This window comes from Vulpes vulpes, chromosome 2, assembly GCF_048418805.1.
Source record: "Vulpes vulpes isolate BD-2025 chromosome 2, VulVul3, whole genome shotgun sequence".
Lineage (NCBI taxonomy): Eukaryota > Metazoa > Chordata > Mammalia > Carnivora > Canidae > Vulpes > Vulpes vulpes.
Genome location: NC_132781.1, coordinates 12,518,315 through 12,535,915, shown reverse-complemented (window position 1 = coordinate 12,535,915; position 17,601 = coordinate 12,518,315). Strand labels below are relative to the sequence as shown.

Here is a 17,601-nt window from a genome sequence, read left to right as displayed (position 1 = left end):
ATCCATTATCTTTGTATTTAATTACACAAACCAGGGAAAATTTTACTAACAACAAAAAAGGGAAAATACACAGCTTCCCCTGAAACCACAAACACATCTGACTCCCCTGAAAAGCTGTCCAGACTTAAGTTTGATTTAGTTGTTTCTTCATTGGCTTGATACTATAATTTTTGCATTATTTTCCAAAGTTTAATAGCTGGCAAATAGGAGCTGGATGTCAATGGTTCAAAAATAACATGTATACATAATATATATGTAACTGCTTATGACTACTTCTCTTCATACACACGCCTGCATATCCACACACATACACATACATATATACAAACTTAAAATTGAAAAAATTCTGTCCATTATACTGATTTTTATGGGGTGATGCCAAAAAAAGTTGAGGCCTTATACAGTTTGGCTTAAGACCACCCTCAAGGAAACCACAAAAAGGGCACATATTTGTTTTGTGTTGTTATATTTTTAAGCAACTTCAAATTTAAAATATACAGAAAATTTCAAGAATAGAACAAAAACCTCCAAATACTCTTTACCCAGAGACCCCATTCAACCTTCACCAAACATCCCCTCAGGCACTTACAGCAACAACATGGCACACTCACGTAACAATTCTCCCTAAGGTCCCTCAGTCTTTCTCTGCCTTTCATGGCCTTGGCCATTTTGGAGATTACAGGGCAGTCATTCTGCACAATGTCCTTCAACTTGAGTATGTGCAATATTTTCCCATGACACAACCCAGGTCATCAAGTGAAGGGCAGGACTGTTGCAGAAGAGATGCTGTGTCCTTTCCATTACATCCTCTCTGGGGGCATACTATGTCAATTTGTCTCATTAATGGTGATATAATTTTGATAATTTGATTAAGATGATGTCTGCCAAATCTTTCCACTATAAATTCCTTTTTTCTCTCTTTGTAATAAATACTTATGTTAAGTGGAGACATTTTTAAGGCTATATGAGCATCCCATTTCTAATCCCACTAATACCCCTAGTTTAACATCCATTGGTATTTTTGCCAGAATTAAATATTTCTTTTTTTTCTTTTTTTTTTTAGAATTAAATATTTCTATGATGATTTCCAAATGACAATGTTCTGATTCCAGTATTCCTATTACATTAATTGATTGGCACTCTACCATAAGGAAAACTTTCTTATCTTCCAATATACTTGTTAATATGTTTATTGCTATCAAAATGGACTCCTTTATTTCCATTTTAGTCAATGGATTATAACTTGTTACTATCATTACTTATTTTGACGCTCAAACTGTCTCATATTGAGAGCCCCTTCAAATGCCTTCTGGGTCCTTTTAACATGTCCCTATCATTCTCTGAACATTATCTGAGTTGTTCTTCATAACATAATGTTCCAGACTTGGCTTACACTTTCTAGTCCTAGACTCAGCCAATTTTCCAAGTAGCCTTGGTGCCTTTCCATGGATAGTTATAGTAGAAACCAAGATCTAGGCACCAGGTGTGCCTAGACAATATACTAAGTATATTGTCATTCCCAGGCTATCTTGGAAAGAGCTAGGAATAATATGTATGTACAGGCACACATACTTACCCATGTGTATCTATAATTTGTATCTATAATTTCTGTTTCTGTCCATATATATGCAAAATTTGTACTGCTATCACTACTTCCAATCCAAAGCTACAGGGTTTATTTAAGCCTTCCTTCTTTCCTTTTTGCTTCTTCTCCCCACCAGTAAAAATCCTGACTCCCATCATCCCTCATATATTTGCCTGTTTCTCAATCCCTTTTTGTAGCCAATCCTGCAGCAACACTGGGCTGTCAGCATCTCAAGGGTCAATGTGACTGCCCCACTGAGTCTGCCCCATGACTTTTGGACAGAGTTACAAAGGAAGGACAAAGGAATGGAGGGATTGAGGGTGCAAGGGAGGGAAGGAAGGAAGGAAGGAAGGAAGGAAGGAAGGAAGGAAGGACTGCGCTGCTTTTAATTTGAGGTATAGTGAACATAATAAAATGCACAGATCTTAAATGTTTAATTGGATGAATTTTTATTTTTTAAATTTTTTAATTGGATGGATTTTTAAATTTTATTTCATAAATTATTTTTTAGAAATTGAATTATAGTTGACACACAATTTTACATAATTTCAGGTGTACAGCACAGTGACTTGACAATGCTGTGCTCACTGCTAGTGTAGCTACCACCTGTCACCATACAATGCTATTACAGTTCCATTGACTATATTCCCTATGCTGTACCTTTAATCCCTGTGATTTATTCATTCAGTGACTAGGAAGCCTGTACCTCTCACTTCCTTTCACCCATTTTGCCCATTCCTCACCCTTTGGAGACCATCATTTTGTTCTGTGTATTTATGAGTCTGTTTCTGTCTTTTGTTTATTTCTTTGTTCACTTGTTTTAGTAAAATGAGTTTTGATCATTGCATGTGCACTAGTAACAAACACATAAAAGAAAATATAGAATGTTCTCACCACTCCAAAATGTCCCCTCAGGTGAAGGTGCACATCTGTCAGCAAATATTGTTAAAAACCCCTCTTCTGTCACTGTTTCTCTCAACATCTATCACTGCATTTGCATCTGTTGCCAAAAATGTCTCTTCTTAGTTTCACATTTCTCAGATTTGTTTTCCTGATGCCCAGCCCATTTGGTTTTTCTCTCTCTTCCTCCATCTACCTCAGATCTTTGTTCTGTAGAACAACTCGGTCTTGTCTTCTTTAGCTTCTCTCTTCTCCATGCATTAAAGGAATTCTCCACGATAAATTAGAGCCTGTGGATGATCTAGAAAACCCTTTGAAAGGGAAGGTGGAGTGTATGTGTGTGTGTGTGTGTGTGTGTGTGTATTTGTAAAGATTGTTGTTTAATCACAGAAGGGGAAGGACTACGATTGTTTTCTATTAGTGGCAGTATACTTTTCCTCTTGTCATGGAACACAATGTTCATTAGAAGCATAGTTCAAGAATCACTGCCTGACAAGGATATTACTTAAACTGATGTGTATCAAGCAACTTTAGACATCAAAGACCAACTTTAGACCTCAAAGACCTGAGAACCTGCAAAGACAGTTGACTCAGACTTTGCCATAACAAGGGAGGCAATCACTGTCATTTGCATTTGGCAGAGAGTCAAAGTCAGAGGAGTGGCCAAACTTAATTGTGGACAGAAAGGTCCAATTTCAGGTATGTCCTGATGGGAGGTTGTTGGTATGATAGGGATGGCGGAAGTGTACTAATTAGAAGCTGGGCATCCTATGCAATTCATTAAAGAACATATTTGGGTTTCTCCAGTTTGTCCTAAGTTGAGTAAATTGCTCAATTGCTCATGGAGGTCATGATTTGGCTTGCCAGATTGGTTGCTACAGAAACTAGGGGTCAGAGTTCTATTTTTATTTATTTTCTGGCCATCGTCCACTTGTATATTCAGTCCTTGAGAGCAAAGAGTATATGAGAGGATGAAGGAGTCATGGCTGGTCCTCTCTGAACCCCTAAGCAACATCATCAGCATTGGTCATTGTCTCCTCCTACCCAACTTCTGTTCTTCTCTGAGTCCCAACTTGTAACTTCATGTCAACTTTCCAATTCCTAAAACAGATATAGAAATCTGCCTATACAGATCTAAGCATTAGGAATAACAAGCAGGACTTTGTGTTGACTTGATGTGAGAAGACTGTGGATTTAAGGAAAGCTGTAAACTTGCGCCTGGAGCTCCCAGGACAGTCTCATTACTAATTGCAGGTAGAACAGAAATCTGGAAGAAAGCATCATTTTGTGATGGAAGATGATGAACTCGGTTTTTTTAGGCATTATAATTTTCGATGCCTCCCTGGTGGATGTTCTTTGGAATCATACATCTGGAAAGTGGAATATCATTTTAGAGGTGTGGAGACTGAAACCCAGAGATGGTCCTAGGTTTCTACATCAAGATGGTGGGAGAAGCAGGTGCTCCTCACTTCTGATCCTCCACCTACTATGTATACAAAACTAAGGATGGAGGATGAGAGGTGTGGTGTAGAGGCCTGACAATCTGGGAATCACCAGGATTCTATCAGGGGTGATAACGGGCAGTGTTGTGCTGTTAAAATAAATGCTATGAAGACGGAAACCATTTGCCAAAGATTTCACAACAGACCCACAGAAGTGAAAGTAAATGATTAAAAAATAAGTCTCAGGGTTCCTTTCAAATTGTGATATTTTACCTTCTATTGACAGAGATAAAAGGATACAGGAGAAGAGGTTAATGTTTAAGCACTTTTATATTTACATCCTTCTTTTTAGCAGAGGAAACCACTTTGGTAGTGCCCGTGTGTGTCATCCATAATGATTTCTCTGTGGCTCATCTTGTTCTCGAGTGTTCTCTGCCATGTTGCTACTGCAGGACGGAGTAAGTATTCTTTGCTTTTGCAAATATAATTAATATATCCAATCCCTTAGCACATGACAGGGATCAATAATGATAATTAAAATTCTCTCTAGTGCAGATGCTGGATACCGATTCTTCAATATTGTCATTACTTAAAGCTCCCTAAGGTATTCAGCCAGTTGAAGCCTCGATGGATTGACCAATAAAATGGGGATAACTATAGTATCCTTCACAGGGTTGTTGAGGAGGTTAGATGAGATATTGCATATGTGAAATATTTGACATAGAACTTGGCATAGTTACTTTTGGCAGCATTAAATAGTTTTTTCATTTTTGTGCTGGAAAAATGAAAAGCTAAAAACTCAACTTTTAGCTGAGCTTAAAAGTGAAAATATAGAGTTCTTTTTAAAATTTTATTTAAAATCAGTTAGTTAACATATAGTGTATTATTAGCTTCAGAGGTAGAGTTTAGTGATTCATCAGTTGCATGTAATGCCCAGTGCTCATGACATCACGTGCCCTCCTTAATGCCCATCACCCAGTTACTCCATCTCCCCACCTTGCTCCCCTCCAGCAACCCTCAGTTTGTTTCCTAGGGTTAACAGTCTCTTATGGTGTGTCTCCCTCTCTGATTTCACCTTATTTTAGAAAAATATGGATTTCTTAACCACTTTGTGCTTTATTTCAGCTTGTCCCAAACCAGATGATATACCATTTGCCACAGTTGTTCCATTAAAAACATTCTATGACCCAGGGGAGCAGATAACGTACTCCTGCCAGCCGGGCTATGTGTTCCGAGGTCTGACGAGACGGTTCACCTGCCCTCTGACAGGAATTTGGCTCACGAACACCGTGAGGTGTATACGTAAGTCAGTGCCTTCTCCCACTTGCTTTCCCTCATTGGATTCTGGACACTTGGGGGATAACATCTACTTTGTCATGCTGGGGGCACAGAGGGCCAGCAGAGGCACAGAGGGAAGAGCTGCGAAGACACAAGAGGACCTGCGGGGATGTTCATGGGAGGAGAGACCAGAGGCAGTGGGTGCTGTTTAGAGAGGAGGAGGTGAGCATAGCCCGGAAGTAGGAGAGTGAAGACCTGCCAGGGTATAGGAGAGAGAAACACTGCAGAGTTAAAAAAAAAAAAAAAAAAAAAGATGTACAGATACTCCAAAATTTAGATACCAAAGAGACTCTTGACTAAATAAAACACAAGGAATCATCATATCTTTGGATTTTGCCTCAAAATTAAAGCAGATCTAATATAATCATCACATTATAATACCTTATAATAAATATATGAATTATATATGATTAATAATTTATAATAAGTTACAATAATTTATATATACACATATTAAAAACTTAAGTATAAATTTATTGCCATCACCTCATGGTAGATGGTGGCTTTTCTTTATTCCTTAGACCATGGTTCTGTGGTCCCATGCCCACATTACTTTTGGCAGTCAAATATAGAGCAATCAACCCAATAGAATTTCTGGCAATTTTATGTAGAAGTTAAACAGTAAAAATAACTATATGGATCTATATGAGCTCTGGTTATTTTGGTCATATGAACATGACCTTTGTGAAAATCACATATTTAATAAAAGTGATTTTAGCATGCTTTTTGATTTAAAAAGGACTAAACACGATTTTTAATAAAAAATAGCTATAACATCATAAGAGAAAAGCTTTCTTTAAATTGGTCATAAGCCTAGAACACTACCAATTTCATTTTTTCAAGTTACTTTCCACATGTGTATTTTTGCATCATTGTAGAGAGTAGGTACCATTTTATATCTTTCTATTTCATCTGCATAGCATAAACATTAACTGTATCTCCATGCTCTTCATAATTCATATTCGTATTGGCTACATGAGAGTTCAACTATTGATTTGCCATAATTAATCAAAACAATCACCTGATGTTAAACATTTAGCCTGTCCAATTTTTGTTATTAGAGATAACAGTGCAATGAGCCCCTTTGTGCATATATCATTTGACTAACTTTGATTTCTTTTCTTAGAATAATTAACAGAGTTATTGGATCAAAAAATAGAAATGAGTTTATATGTTGTTGCTTTAATGAAAAATTCTATAAATTGAAATTCACCTTTTTATCTTTAAATTACAGCCAGAGTATGTCCTTTTGCTGGAATCTTAGAAAATGGAGCTGTACGCTATACAACTTTTGAATATCCCAACACGATCAGTTTTGCTTGTAACACTGGGTAAGGACGTCTAGCCAACAGATGCAGAACATTTCTGTGCCTTTAAGCTAAACATCAAGACATATTTTATTTTTAGCCTTCAGGCTGGACTTGCTGAATACAAATCAATTATAGTCCTGTTTTTAATCTATATCACAGTGGTATTGGGGTTGGGGAAACCATAACAACTCGTGAAATGTGAAGTTGCTACTGCATTAAAACTTTTTTCTCCCAATTAATTACTTATCTGAGGAGGTACACTGGAATGATTAAAACTGGATAATAATTCTTAATCACCTCTGGTCAAATCTTGGCATGAAGGTTAAGATACTTTAGGAATTGGACTTGAGCTTTAGTTATGAACCTAATTTGATTGACTGACTTGGGAGTCTCCAGAAGGGAGGTTTTTTTTTTTTTTTTTAATTTATTCAAGACACAGAAAGAGAGAGAGAGAGAGGCAGAGACACAGGCAGAGGGAGAAGCAGGCTCCCTGCAGGAAGCCTGACACAGGACTCGATCCTGGGTCTCCAGGATCACAACCTGGACTGAAGGCGGTGCTAAAGTGCTGAGCCACCTGGGCTGCCCCCGGAAGGGAGTTCTTTGGTGAAGGTTGGGTGTGTGGTGGTATAAAACATACTTCTGTTAATCCTCACGCAATGCAGGACAGCATTCCCAGCAAGAAAGCATGTACAGTGGGTCATATATAGCTTATGTGCCTTATGAGCAAAGGCACTGCCAGTGACATTGTCAATAGCACGTCGTCTGTATCCTAGGGCAAAATTGCACCGAGACTTCTTGCTCGGAATTGGAAATTAAGAAATACTATGTGTTAAAGAGAATTGGACTCCTTTCATCTGAAACATCAATTAATTTGTGGGTCTGATGACAAAGTACCTTGAAACAATTCGCTTCGAGGAGACAGTGTTTTCAATGGAAATATACTGCATTGTTTTTACCCATTTATGTCAGTAGACTGAATCGTTTCAGAAAATGGATAGCAGCCATGACTCAGTTTGATTCACTTTTGTGATCCTGAAGAAGAGACAGACGCTTCTTTGCTCCACATAAGAAGCTGTTAATTTGGCCTGCTGATTGGAAAAGAGGGATTTGGGGTTTTGGCTTTTACGCTCATAGCTATGGAAACTTCTCATTCTTCTGTGAGACCTCTGCAGCCCTGGGCTGGGAAATTTGATGAGCCTTAAATGAGCGCTGAGCAACTCAGGAAAACAGCATTACAAAATAGGGGGAAAGTCGGTAGCATTAATCTGAAGCAATGCTCAGTGGAGAAGACATTTGAAATGCCATCAATGGATTCTTTTACTGCTTGATGGGTTCCATTTTCCCTTTGCAGGTTTTATCTAAATGGAAGTAGCTCTGCTAAATGCACCGAGGAAGGAAAATGGAGTGTTGACCTTCCTGTCTGTACTCGTGAGTCTGGGGGAACCCAGTTATGGGGAGACTAATTGGTTTGCCTGGGACTTTGCTGGTTTGACACCTGTATGTTCCACACCCTGGAAATCCCTCAGTCTTGATTTCATTGGACAGTTGCTCACCTTTATGGGGAGTGTCCATCCTGATATCAACTCACCTTGGAAGATGCAACAACCCTTTTGGAATGACAGAAAGAAAGCGTTTGACTTGTGAACACATTTGTATCCTTCACCTCGTGGATCCAGAGATATCTGGGTCTATTCATTTCATCACTCACAGTTCTTGGCAGGGGCTTGGATACATGTGGCGTTGGTCAATCGCAGACTGCCATCATTTGACTAGAAGAACATCTAGTGAGATCAAACATCTTCCTCCTACTCTGGGACCTCATTCATTCATTTATACATTCACCCATTTGTGTTCCATAAACAGGTGTTGAGGACCTAATGTGTGCCATATCCTGTTCTCAGCACTGAGGCTACATGGCTCAGAAGACTTCAGTCTGCCCCCAGGAAGTATGTCTAGTGATGAGGGAGACAGGAAAGTAACCTTCACAGTGAGCTTGGACTCCATGTAAGGGCCTTGCCTCATAGGAGTGGGGTGGGATTGCCCCCCAAAACATTGCTGGTTTATCCAAGGGACACTCAGTCACGAAGTCAGGGTCGGCTCTGGGCATTGTTCATCTAGGGAGGGACATTCTGATGTTCCCTAACTTGTGATTCATAGGAGTCCAGTACAATCATTGACCAGGAGGCCCCTGCATTACAATAATGGTTGCAGTTCTTTAACATTTCAGTGAGGCCTGTCCTAGCAAGAGCCAGTAACAAAGTAAAGCAATTTCAAATCAATGATAGTTTAAGAAAAGCTGAACTACCAAAGTATTTTTAAGGGTAAATTAGAGTTCTTTACTCAGCACTAAAAATCACCATGATTCCTATTGTTTCCCTTGTAAGCAGATTTATATAAATTATGTAAAGTTACTTTTTCTTCTTGGTTACAAACAGAAAGTCTACTTTTCTTCAATCTCATCTAAGTGAGAACTTCTCATACTTTAACATATGTATGACTCAACTGGGCATCTTGTTAAGATGCAGATTTTGATTCAAGTGTCCGTGGTGGGGTCTGAGCTTCTGCATTTCTTGTAAGCCTCCAGGCTTTCCTCTGCCGCTGGCTCATAGATCACACTTTGAGTAGCAAGGATCTAAATAATTCAAATTAAATCACATTCTGGTCTGCACTGACTTTCTTTACATTGGTATAACTCTCCCTGGACTTATTGAAACCCCATATTAGTGAGTCCAGATGACAATCCCTACTATGCCTCCAGGTAAAGCTACTTATATAAGCTCCATACATACAGAGTGCAAAAGCAGGAGATATTCAATAGGAACAAATGTAAAACAGCAGTGGAACTGAGATGTCACAAACGACTTTGTACCAAGTGCTATCATCAGCAATTATTGCAGGATGGGGCAGCCCCGGTGGCTTAGCGGTTTAGCACCACCTTCCACCCAGGGCATGATCCTGGAGACCCGGGATTGAGTCCCACGTCAGGCTCCCTGCATGGAGCCTGCTTCTCTTTCTGCCTATTTCTCTCTCTCTATCTCTCTCTCTCTGTCTCTAATAAATAAATAAATAAATAATCTTAAAAAAATTATTGCAGTATGGTTCTCCACCAATTCACTTCCAGAAACATCTTCCACGTAGCATTTAGATTAAAGACTTAGGGAAACCTATGCATTGTGTCATTATAATAGGCAAATTAGTGGTAATGAAACTTAGATTTACTTCATTTTTCAGTCTTTGGACTGGTTCAGACATCTGATTTTCAAATCATATTTTCTTGCACAACTTCTACAATAGATTGTTTTTACCCTGGCATTTGATCAATTTTTGCATTCTCTCAAGTTAATCTGTTTTTTTTTTCCTTTCTGTAAAGAGTATCTTTAAAGGACTCAACTATTTCATAAGAGTGATCATTCTTTCTTTTCCAGCTGTAACCTGCCCTCCCCCATCGGTACCTAAGTTTGCAACACTTAGTGTTTTTAAGCCATTGGCTACAAACAACTCCCTCTTTGGAAACAAGGCTGTCTTTGAATGTTTGCCACACTATGCTATGTTTGGAAATGATACAATTACATGCACAGCACATGGAAATTGGACTACATTACCAGAATGCAGAGGTAGGTGCAACTAGACAAAACTATTACAATAGTATAGAATCCCATGTTTGAGAAGTATGGAAAATTCTATCATTGAGTGTTTCCAATGGCCTTGTTCAACAAATGTTTATTGATATCTACCATGTGCCAGGCAGTGTGCTGGGTGTTGGGGATATCAGATGAATGAGACCTGGCTTCTGACCTCAAGACAATTAAATATAATGCAATGAACTGTTTGGAGTTGCTTGGGAGAGCTTCCTGGAAGAGGAGAATGGAGAATAAGGAAAAGGCATGGAAAATCAGGGAGATGTGAGAGAACAGTGTGTGTGCATGGACAGTCGAATATGGTGGTGAGGCTGGTAGAGAGAAGCCAGGATTAAACTGGGGAGTACCAGGAGATGAAGGTGAAAAACTGGGCTGTAGTCAGATTGTCACAAGCTTTTACTAAGAATCACAAGAATATTTGATTTAAAAAATTATGAAAATTCTTCCTCTTCTATTTATTTTTATTCTTTTAGAAAAAGAGCATGCATGTGCTTGCAGAGAGGGGGAGGGGCAAAGAGAGAAGGGAAGAGAGAATCTCAAGCAGGCTCCAGGCCCAGCACAGAGCCTGACATGAGGGTCAGTCCTGCAACCCTGAGATCATGACCTGAGCAGAAATCAAGAGTCAGATGCTTAACTCACTGAGCCACCCAGGCACCCCCTTCCTCTTTCAATTTCACCTATCTTCGTTATCTTTGAGTTTGTCAACTACACAAAAGTAGCAAAATTATAGGCTTTATCATGTACACAAGGAGTTATACTGAGGACTACTACTTTCTCCTAAGTAGATATTGCAGATATGTCTTGAATGATCCAAAGCATAAGTGCTTTTTAACATGGGGAAACTACCAATAATGATACAAAGCACCTCTGAGGGACTGAAACTCTGGGTCAGGCACTCGTCTCCTGCTGTATATGTGTCATCTCATTTAATTCTTTCAATCCTAAGCAATAGGGTCATTTTTTTTTTCTTTTTCAACCTTTCACCTAGATGCATAATGCCATCTGTTGTAACTGCCAAAATGTTGTAACTTTCTATGTCTCTTTCTCTTTTTCCATAGACAGATGTTTTTTCTTCCTGAACCATTTGAAAATAAGTTGTACACATCATGACACTTACCCATAAATACTTCAGCATGAATGTCCTAAGAACAAGAACATTGTCACTGTAGGCAAGACATTTAATGCATTTTGAATTATTAACAATAATGATTTAAATTATTATAATAATATAAACAATTAACAACATTAATTTCATGTGCAACCACCGCCCCCCCCTGCATTGACCTGAAAGTGTTCAGTTTTGTATTACATGAGATCTCATCAAGTGTCACACATTTGGTTTAGTGTCATGTCTCCTTAGTCTCCTTTGGTTAGGAATGACCCTCTGACTTTATAATTGTCTTTCCTTGGCATTTTTATTTTTATTTACCTATATCCTTTTTTGAGAAAGAGAGAGAGTGCGAGTGTGTACAGGGGTGGAGAGGGAGGGGGAGAGGGAGAGGGAGAGAGAGAATGCCAAGCAGACTCCATGCCCAGCATGGAGCCCAATGAGGGGCTCAGTCTCTCAATCCTGAGATCACAACTTGAGGTGAAATCAAGCCAGATGCTTAGAGGCACCTGGGTGGTTCAGTCATTAAGCATCTGCCTTCAGCTCAGGTCATGATTCCAGGGTCCCTGCTCAGTGGGGAGCCTGCTTCTCCCTTTGCCTGCTGCTCCCCCTCCTTGTGCTCTCTCTCTCTCTTCCCCCCCTAAATAAATAAATAAATAAATAAATAAATAAATAAATAAAATCAATCTTTGAGAGAGAGAGAGAAAGAAAGAGAGAGAGATGCTTAATTGAGCCACTCAGGTGCCCTTCCTTGATATTTTTAAAGAATATAGGCTTGTCTTCTAGCATATTCCATAATCTGAATCTGGTTGATGATTTACTTGTGATTAGCTTCAAGTTAAATAATTTTGTTAAGAATCCATCACATCAGGAGGTGCCACTGGTCTTGCTTCATTTGATCCCTTGGTCAGGTGGATTGTTTTTTTTTTTTTTTTTTTTTTTTTTTTTTTTTTTTATTTATGATAGTCACAGAGAGAGAGAGAGAGAGAGGCAGAGACACAGGCAGAGGGAGAAGCAGGCTCCATGCACCGGGAGCCTGATGTGGGATTCGATCCCGGGTCTCCAGGATCGCGCCCTGGGCCAAAGGCAGGCGCCAAACCGCTGCGCCACCCAGGGATCCCTGGTCAGGTGGATTGTTAGATCTTCTTTTGGTAAAGGCATCTTTTCCTCTTTGAAATTAGTAAGCAAATGGTGGGTAATACTTTGAAATTGTGTGAATATCTACTCTAGCTGGAATTTTGACATCCTCTGAGGATCCTCGACTTAGTCATGACACTGGTGGTTGCAGACTGGTGACTTTTTATCTTTTCTTCTTTATTTATTAGATTGCACACTTCTATAGAAAAGAGCTTTTCTTTTCTTCCATGGACTATTTTTTAAATATTACTATAGACTCCTAGATTCAGGTGCCAGCTAGAAGCACCATGTTTCTCCATATTTCATTCTGGCTTCTAGTATAGACTGAAGACATTCATAAGAATTAGATTTAACATCTGAAATCCAATAATGGTGTGCTAGTGCGTGTGGAGGGAGTCTTTGTGTTTTAATTTCATGGTTTGTTGATTAAAAGAGACAGACTCTTTTTTCTTCTTTCAAACCTGCCATCTTAGACTGCATGGAGATGAAATTTGAAAAAAAAATACCTTGTGATTGTATGAGAGCCCAAAGAACTTGGTAACTCACTGATTTAACTTTCAAAGTATTGATTCTTTTTAATATCCAGGGTCATGTGAGCATAAGATAAGGGGGACAGAATTGAACACCTAGGTCCCTAGAAATTGCATTCCAGCTACAGGAACACCCAGTGGCTCAATGGGAGTAATGGAAGCTGGAAAGTAAATATTTCATAACTATGGGAAAGTACTACCTTTTATACTAATATGTCTTAATGAATACACTTTTTAGAAGTAAAATGCCCATTCCCATCAAGACCAGATAATGGGTTTGTGAACTATCCTGCAAAACAAATACTTTATTACAAGGATAAAGCCATGTATGGATGCCATGATACGTATACCTTGGATGGCCCGGAAGTAGTGGAATGTAACAAATTTGGAAACTGGTCTGCACAACCAAGTTGTAAAGGTATGAAATATGGGTAAGATCATAACTCATGTCTGAATTTATCCAGGGGATTAACCTTACTTGCCATTTTCTTGTGCCAATCATTTTCTGCTCATTGTTCAGACTTGCTTCAGTTATTGAACTTTAGGACTCACATGTGCAAGGGGAGCTTCATGCTTAGGAAGCTTGTTTGAGATGATACTGTAGAGGATAAACAGATCCTTTGAGGATCTGTAACATTGAGGATATGGTGGAAGATTGTGTGGGTTTCCTCTACTTGCCTTCCTGTGAGCATCCTTTTCTGCTTTCTTCTAGTCTAGACTCTTCTCATTATTGCAAAAAACAACCACACATTCAAGATTGTTCAAGGAAATGGGGGTTTGTCATAAATGGGCAACAAGTGATCATGTGGACATGGAAGATGAGGAAATGAAATGCAACTGGTCCTCCTGAGGATTGGAACTGAAAGTCAGGCCCTATTGCTACTCTTTCCATATCTCAGTGGCCTCATGGTCTCTCTCTCATCTCCGTGTTTCCCTGCTCACTCACTTCAAACATGGCTTGACTCTACACTAGGACCTTTCAGCCAAAGGACTCATCACTAACTGGCATCTTTTCCTGGAAACACTGGTTCCTTTTGAGTTAGGTGTCTATCCTCGATCTGGGGTCATGCCTATGCAAGAGTATTAGCACTATATTTCTGCTCAGGTTGCCATAGGGCTAGGCAGTCTAAGCAGAAAAGAAAATTATGGGGATCCCTGGGTGGCTCAGCAGTTTAGCGCCTGCCTTTGGCCCAGGGCGCTATCCTGGAGTCCTGGGATCGAGTCCCACGCTGGGCTCCCAGCATGGAGCCTGCTTCTCCCTCCTCCTGTGTCCTCTCTCTCTCTCTCTCTACATATATATCTATCATAAATAAATAAATAAATCTTTAAAAAAAAAAGAAAAGAAAAGAAAATTAGGCACTGCAGGCAAAATGATGTATAATTAGTGTCTTAGGTTGGGGTTCCCTAGAAGCAGAGCCTAAGACAGGGATTCAAGTGCAGATGATTTATTCAGTGAGTGTCGCAATTTCCCTGTACCCCAGAATCATCTGGAGGGCTTATTTAAACACAGAGTTTCTGATTCAGTAGATCTGGTATAGGACCTGAGAATGTGCATTTCCACCAAGTTCCTGCTGCTGCTGCTGCTGCTGATGATGATGATGATTCAGGGACTAAGTTTTGAACAAATATGTGGTCTCAACAGGAGTCTGGTTTCAGTTTCATCCCCTTGGGGAGCTCTAGACATGAATTCTACTCCAGAATGGGTCCCGCCAAAGGGAATGGGGACCTGCCTCTTGTAATACTTTTATTAATCAGTCATTGGCTATGGGCTGCTCCCTTCCCTGACCTTCGTGTGGGGGCTGATTTGCTCCCAGAAGAGGCAGCTCCCTTATGGCTGAGGGCAACTTTTCAGAGAAAGGAACCTTTATGAGCTATTATCAGCCAATGCACACAGTGGCTGGTAGATGGCTACACTAGCTTAATAAATGGGATCTAAGTGGGGCAGTGGAGGTATGTATGAAATGGCTATATCTGGTAGAAATTCTTTTTCACTGACGCCTAAAATCTGATGCTTCTGCTTTGACCCTCATATGTCACTACTACAGGGGGGAGAAAAAGGCATCTTGGAAGCCATGATTAATGGTTCTATTGATAAAGAATTGCTATTAGCACTGACACTGACATTAGTCACTATGAACATACTTGGAGTCTTCTTGTCTTGAGCAGTTTGTTTCAGGTGTACTCATCTACTAATTCACATGCTATGTTGTCCTTAAGAAAGACTAAATGAACTCCTAAGTCTTGACTACAAATATTGTCTCTTTCAGCATCTTGTAAATTATCTGTTAAAAAAGCTACTGTGCTATACCAAGGAGAGAGAGTAAAGCTTCAAGAAAAATTTAAGGATGGAATGCTACATGGTCAAAAAGTTTCTTTCTACTGCAAGAATAAGGAAAAGAAGTGTAGCTACACAGAGGATGCAGAGTGCATAGATGGCACCATTGAAATCCCCAAATGCTTCAAGGGTGAGTCTAACACTGGTACTTTTAGCTAGGACTTCCACTTGCCCCTCACCGTAATAAGTACTTTAGTTACATAATAAGAAGCCATATCAGTTTGGCCATTGGATTTTTTTTTTTTTTTTGAGAGAGAGAGTAAGAGGGAACGTGTGCAGGTGCATGGCAGGGAGGGGCAGAGAGGGAGGGAGAAGCAGATTCCCTGCTGAGCAGGGAGCCTGGGATCATGACCTGAGCCCCTGGCTGCTGGGTTTTTAAAAAAGAGGCAGGGACCAAAGGAAAGAGTACGATGAAGCAATAAATGGATTCATTTTTTTTCACTTGCAATAGCATCTTCCTTTCCAATTCTCTTCCTTAAAACTCAGGATTGCAATTTTATTCAATGAATATTGAGATGAATTATGCCGTCCTGTATAATTTCAGGTTAAGCTCAAATAAGAATAAAAATATTTCATGGAATATTGAATAATAATAATATTTGCTGCCTCTTGGTCCCAAGTTATAGAGAAGTCACCTCAATTACAAAGTAACTCATGGTAATGGTGATTGGTTTATAGATCTTCTAACATTTTTTCCCTTCCTTCAGCAATTCCTAGAGTTTGAAAAGTACCCATTAGAGCAAAGTACTCATTAGAGCAAAATATTTTAAGGAAGATGGGATCATGTTTGTGTGAGGTAAAGAAGCGTACAATGATCAGCATTTAGAACTGCTGACTTTTTAAATTTGGGGGTTTAGGGTTTAAATATCCTTGTACTGTAGAGGAAGAATGAGCCAGAGGCTGAAGTTACTATTGGCTCTTAGTTTAGAAGTGTTCCAAGAATGTGGACAGCTCTATATTGGGCAGGCAGATTAGAGAAGAGAGGGTTTTGAGAAGTGACCAGCTAGAGACAGTAGAGGGAATGATAACTAGTACTCATACCTACTTCATGGGTTTGATTATCGGAATGATCCAAGCCAGAGTAAGTGCTCAAACAGTGATAGTTATTATAATCAGTAACAGTTAGAAATGCACTGGATAAATTGTTCAAAATATAGCAGACCCCTGGGCAGATGTTAAATATTGAAATCGACAGAGGACATGAAGTCTAGTACAAATCAGAATACAAAATATTAGGATAATAATAAAAAAAGACAAGCAGAGTTTTGTTGATGTATTTCTTCAGGCTATTGTCTCTTACAATCTTCAGACAGATGCAGCACCGTTAGTGTATCGGTGAATAAATAAAAGCCTGATATAGTTTTTTTTTTTCCTTTTAATCTTGACTGTCAGAATTATACAGAACCTTTTATTTTCTCTCTTGGAAATGAGTGCCTTATCATTTCCCTGATGTTTTCTCCTAACACTTAAACCTCACAGTCGATGGTTTTATTCATATAATTAAATTTTCCCACACGTTTGTAAAATGTATTTGATTTGGCTTAGCTACTTAACAAATTTAAGAAATGATTGTTTCGCCTAGAATCTTTCTCTTTTCCTTCCCAAACAGAACACAGCTCTCTGGCTTTCTGGAAAACCGATGCATCAGATGTAAAGCCATGCTAAACTGGTTTTCAGATTCAGAATTAAAGGCCATACTGGAATCGGTGTCTGTCCAAGGAACATAAAGAAAGGTGGAAAAATAAAGTGACTGAAAACTTACCCTCTCTGTCACTGCGGTGTGGTAGCTTACTTTATGTTACGTTATGTTAGCTGGTTAAGAAATCTGAACATTTGGAACATGGAAATTTTATGGCTGTGGAATGGAAAGAGTACACTTATTATTCAGGTAACTCAGTTCCCCTCTCCCTTGTTCTATTCTCAAATGCCTAAACCGATTGCAGTATTTTTCATAGAATGGTCCAGAGAACCATCACATGAGCCCTCAGCTCTGCCTAGCAATCTTACCATATCTCTTCACTTTGTGCGCTCTCCTCCTCTCCAAGGTGGCTATTTCTCTTCTCAACCCTCTCCTAGCCACCTTCTTTCCCCTCACGCTCGCCAGATAATCATGCTCCTATTGCATCAAGAAAATAGAAAAGACTTTTTAAAATATGTTCCCATGGGGTACCCGGAAGGCTCAGTTGGTTAAGTGGCTGACTCTCAATTTTGGCTCAGGTCATGATCTTAGGGTCCTGGATTCGAGGCCCATATTGGGCTCCATGCTCAGCAGGGGGAG

At 39.4% G+C, this 17,601-nt stretch overlaps 1 protein-coding gene across 3 annotated transcripts; it reads left to right on the top strand.

The window, feature by feature from the left end:
• The first annotated feature begins 1,857 nt into the window (after positions 1–1,857).
• On the top strand, positions 1,858–17,084 carry APOH (apolipoprotein H). Of its 3 annotated transcripts, none has more exons than XM_072746772.1 (10): positions 1,890–1,980; positions 3,127–3,184; positions 4,280–4,385; positions 5,053–5,229; positions 6,500–6,596; positions 7,927–8,003; positions 10,001–10,189; positions 13,227–13,406; positions 15,256–15,453; positions 16,933–17,084. In XM_072746772.1, exons 3-10 carry the CDS (start codon positions 4,322–4,324, stop codon positions 16,986–16,988), a joined length of 1,038 nt encoding a protein of 345 aa, XP_072602873.1. In that variant the 5' UTR covers positions 1,890–1,980; positions 3,127–3,184; positions 4,280–4,321; the 3' UTR covers positions 16,989–17,084. The 3 variants fall into 3 exon arrangements, with proteins under 3 accessions (XP_072602872.1, XP_072602873.1, XP_072602874.1); XM_072746773.1 differs by having other exon boundaries at positions 1,907–1,980; positions 4,283–4,385; XM_072746771.1 differs by lacking the exon at positions 3,127–3,184 and having other exon boundaries at positions 1,858–1,980.
• Positions 17,085–17,601: the final 517 nt, after the last annotated feature.